This window comes from Nansenia antarctica (assembly GCF_963989245.1).
Source record: "Nansenia antarctica genome assembly, chromosome: 6".
Taxonomy (NCBI): domain Eukaryota; kingdom Metazoa; phylum Chordata; class Actinopteri; order Argentiniformes; family Microstomatidae; genus Nansenia; species Nansenia antarctica.
This window is the reverse complement of record NC_137676.1, coordinates 51167605-51170807: the sequence shown is the minus strand read 5'-3', so window position 1 is coordinate 51170807 and position 3203 is coordinate 51167605. Positions and strand designations below refer to the sequence as shown.

The 3203-nt window shown below is 48.5% G+C and overlaps 1 protein-coding gene across 1 annotated transcript; it reads left to right on the top strand.

Annotated features, from left to right (window-relative positions):
- Positions 1–341: 341 nt before the first annotated feature.
- LOC308159481 (vesicular inhibitory amino acid transporter-like) lies at positions 342–2740 on the top strand (the record flags this gene model as incomplete). The annotated part of the gene is made up of 2 exons (XM_080533278.1): positions 342–734; positions 1559–2740. 2 exons carry the CDS (start codon positions 342–344, stop codon positions 2738–2740), a joined length of 1575 nt encoding a protein of 524 aa, XP_080389404.1.
- Between the last annotated feature and the right edge of the window lie 463 nt (positions 2741–3203).

Genomic DNA, 3203 nt, shown 5'->3' with positions numbered 1-3203 from the left:
GGAAACAGTCAACTTCGATTTGGCCGTTAAAGAGACACAATCTGACTTAATTCTGTTCTGGGGAGTATTTTGTTTTGTGCCGTTTCTTCTGTTGCCAAGTGAGCGCGCCAGTGAGAGTGACATGGATCATCAAAACCAATTGACGGGTTTGTAGCTAACGGTCTTGGATATAACGGTTGGACAGCCGTTGAGGGCAACAACAAAACGTCGAGGCGACAGGCATGCTTTTCTTTCTCTCACAACATCAGCAGCCAAAATAATCACCCCTCTGCATGTATTTCACATTTTTCATTTGACACATTAATCTAATTCACATTTAGGCTAAATCTCAACATCTAATAATGGCTCATTTAATCCGACACAAGATCGGCAACAAGCTGACCAATGCGGCCCACACGGTGTCCAATAAATCCCAAGCCAAGGTCAGCGGGGTGTTCGCCCGGCTGGGCTTCCAGGCCGCCACGGACGACGAGGGATTGGGCTTCGCCGACTGCGATGACTTGGATTATGACTATAGACAGGGGATGCAGATGGACACCCTACCAGGAGACGAGGACGGAAGAGAGATGGACGGAGATGGGATGAGGGAGGGGGATAGTCACTACCAGAGAGATGGCACCGGCCCCGCATCCTCCTCTCTCAAAAACGCTGGAGCATGTAGCGAGCTGGCCTCGGAAGATAAGCCCAAAATCACGACTTGGGATGCGGGCTGGAACGTCACCAATGCCATTCAGGTAGGCTATACAATCTCAATAAAATAAAAACGTGTGACATATTGTCTTTATGCCTGTGTGCTCAAAATCTAGCCTTATTTATAGGCCTACCTAATGTGATAAATGTTCACGAGCACAAAACATAGCTTCAGGGTCTTACCAAGAAGGACGCCTTTTAGTCACCTTGAGAAGCAACAAAACAACAAAAAGACAAAATGATGTGCAATTTAAGCCATAGCCATCATTTGATATTTCATAATGTAAAAACAAAACTCCGAGGCCGATATCACTGAATTAAAACATTGGCCTGGTATTATAGGCCTATAGCATTAATTTGATGCTGATGTCTTATACAGAAGCGGGTGGAAAATACGAATGGATTATTCGAGAATGTCTTATCAGTAAAAACAGCACCCTTCTCGTTGTGGGATCATGGCTAAAATGGTTTTGATTTGCCGCAGCCACCATGACATCATTATTCTTATCATCACGATCTAATTGAATAAAAGGCTTCAAAATAAATGTGCGTTTGCTGTCGAAATATCTTAGATTTTCTATATCTTAAAATTAAAATCAATATTTTCTAAAGACATGGGGTACGATTTAAAAACGAACACAGCAGGCATATGCCTATAATATATAAACGAAAATAAAAACATTCATGTTTTATGCTTATAGGCTATGGTTACGAAAAAGGGTTTAATTATAGGCCTATACGTTTCTGATTATTATGCAACATTGAATGTGATTCATTCATTGCATGGCTGAGGGGGGGGGGCGGCTGTCACTTCAATAAGACCCAATAAGACCATGTCCGTGACGTCACTGTGTCCGTGTGTCCGCAGGGGATGTTCGTCCTTGGGTTACCGTACGCCATCCTGCACGGTGGATACCTGGGACTCTTCCTCATCATCTTCGCCGCCGTGGTGTGCTGTTACACCGGGAAGATCCTCATCGCGTGTCTGTATGAGGAGAACGAGGACGGGGTGCTGGTGCGCGTGAGGGACTCCTACGTGGACATCGCCAACGCCTGCTGCGTGCCGCGGTTCCCGGCCCTGGGCGGGCACATCGTCAACGTGGCTCAGATCATCGAGTTGGTGATGACGTGCATCCTCTACGTGGTCGTCAGTGGCAACCTGATGTACAACAGTTTCCCGGGCCTACCCGTGTCCCAGAAAGCGTGGTCCGTCGTGGCCACGCTGGCGCTCTTGCCGTGCGCCTTCCTCAAGAACCTCAAGTCCGTGTCCAAGTTCAGCTTGCTCTGCACGATAGCCCACTTCATCATCAACGTCCTGGTGATCGCCTACTGCCTGTCCAGAGCGCGAGACTGGGCCTGGGACAAGGTGAAGTTCTACATCGACGTCAAGAAGTTCCCCATCTCCATCGGCATCATCGTGTTCAGCTACACCTCCCAGATCTTCCTGCCCTCCCTGGAGGGGAACATGTCCAGGCCCAGCGAGTTCCACTGCATGATGGACTGGACCCACATCTCGGCCTGCGTCCTCAAGGGCCTCTTCGCCCTGGTGGCCTACCTGACGTGGGCGGACGCCACCCAAGAGGTCATCACGGATAACCTCCCGGGCACCATCCGGGCGTGGGTCAACATGTTCCTCGTCGCCAAGGCCTTGCTCTCTTACCCGCTCCCGTTCTTCGCCGCCGTGGAGGTTCTGGAGAGCTCCCTGTTTGGAGAACGCGCCGTTTTACCCAGCTGCTATGGCCCCGGGGGACGGTTGAAGTCGTGGGGCCTGGGCCTCCGCTGCGGCCTGGTGGTGTTCACGTTGCTCATGGCCATCTTCGTGCCGCACTTCGCCCTCCTCATGGGCCTCACCGGGAGTCTCACCGGGGCCGGTCTGTGCTTTCTTCTCCCGAGCCTCTTCCACTTGAAGCTGCAATGGAGGAAACTCTTATGGCACCATGTCTTCTTTGACGTCGCCATATTCGTTATAGGGGGCATTTGCAGCGTCTCTGGGTTCATTCACTCAGTCGAAGGGCTCATAGAGGCGTACAGATACAACCTCCATGATTAATAACTTTAAATATCTCCCGTTACTTTAATTGCTGATCATCCTAATTAAACGCCTCTCACTTCGGCGCGCAACGACGTAATCAACATGGTCAACAACTCAAGAGGGAAAGTGTGTAATTGTATTTCTTTGTTCTTATGCCTTTCGTGAATAATGTGCAATAATAGACTTTACAAACATATAATGTACAGTTCTCATCATTAATGCATTTCAATATGTATGTTGATTAGAGAAGAGAAATAGGCCTAATGGCCTCGGAGGAATCATCAGAGAGTATTCTGGTCTGATTACGCAAGGTTATCCCAGACGTGATGAGGAAGATGGCGTCCAGTCTGGACGTACAATACTAAGTGTATGTACTGTGTGTGTTGATTTTGAGGAATGGCAGGACATTTTTTCTGAAGATTGAAAAATAAGGAAGTTAACGTTCTATTGCCGTTTTCGAGCTGCTCCATAAATCATATCA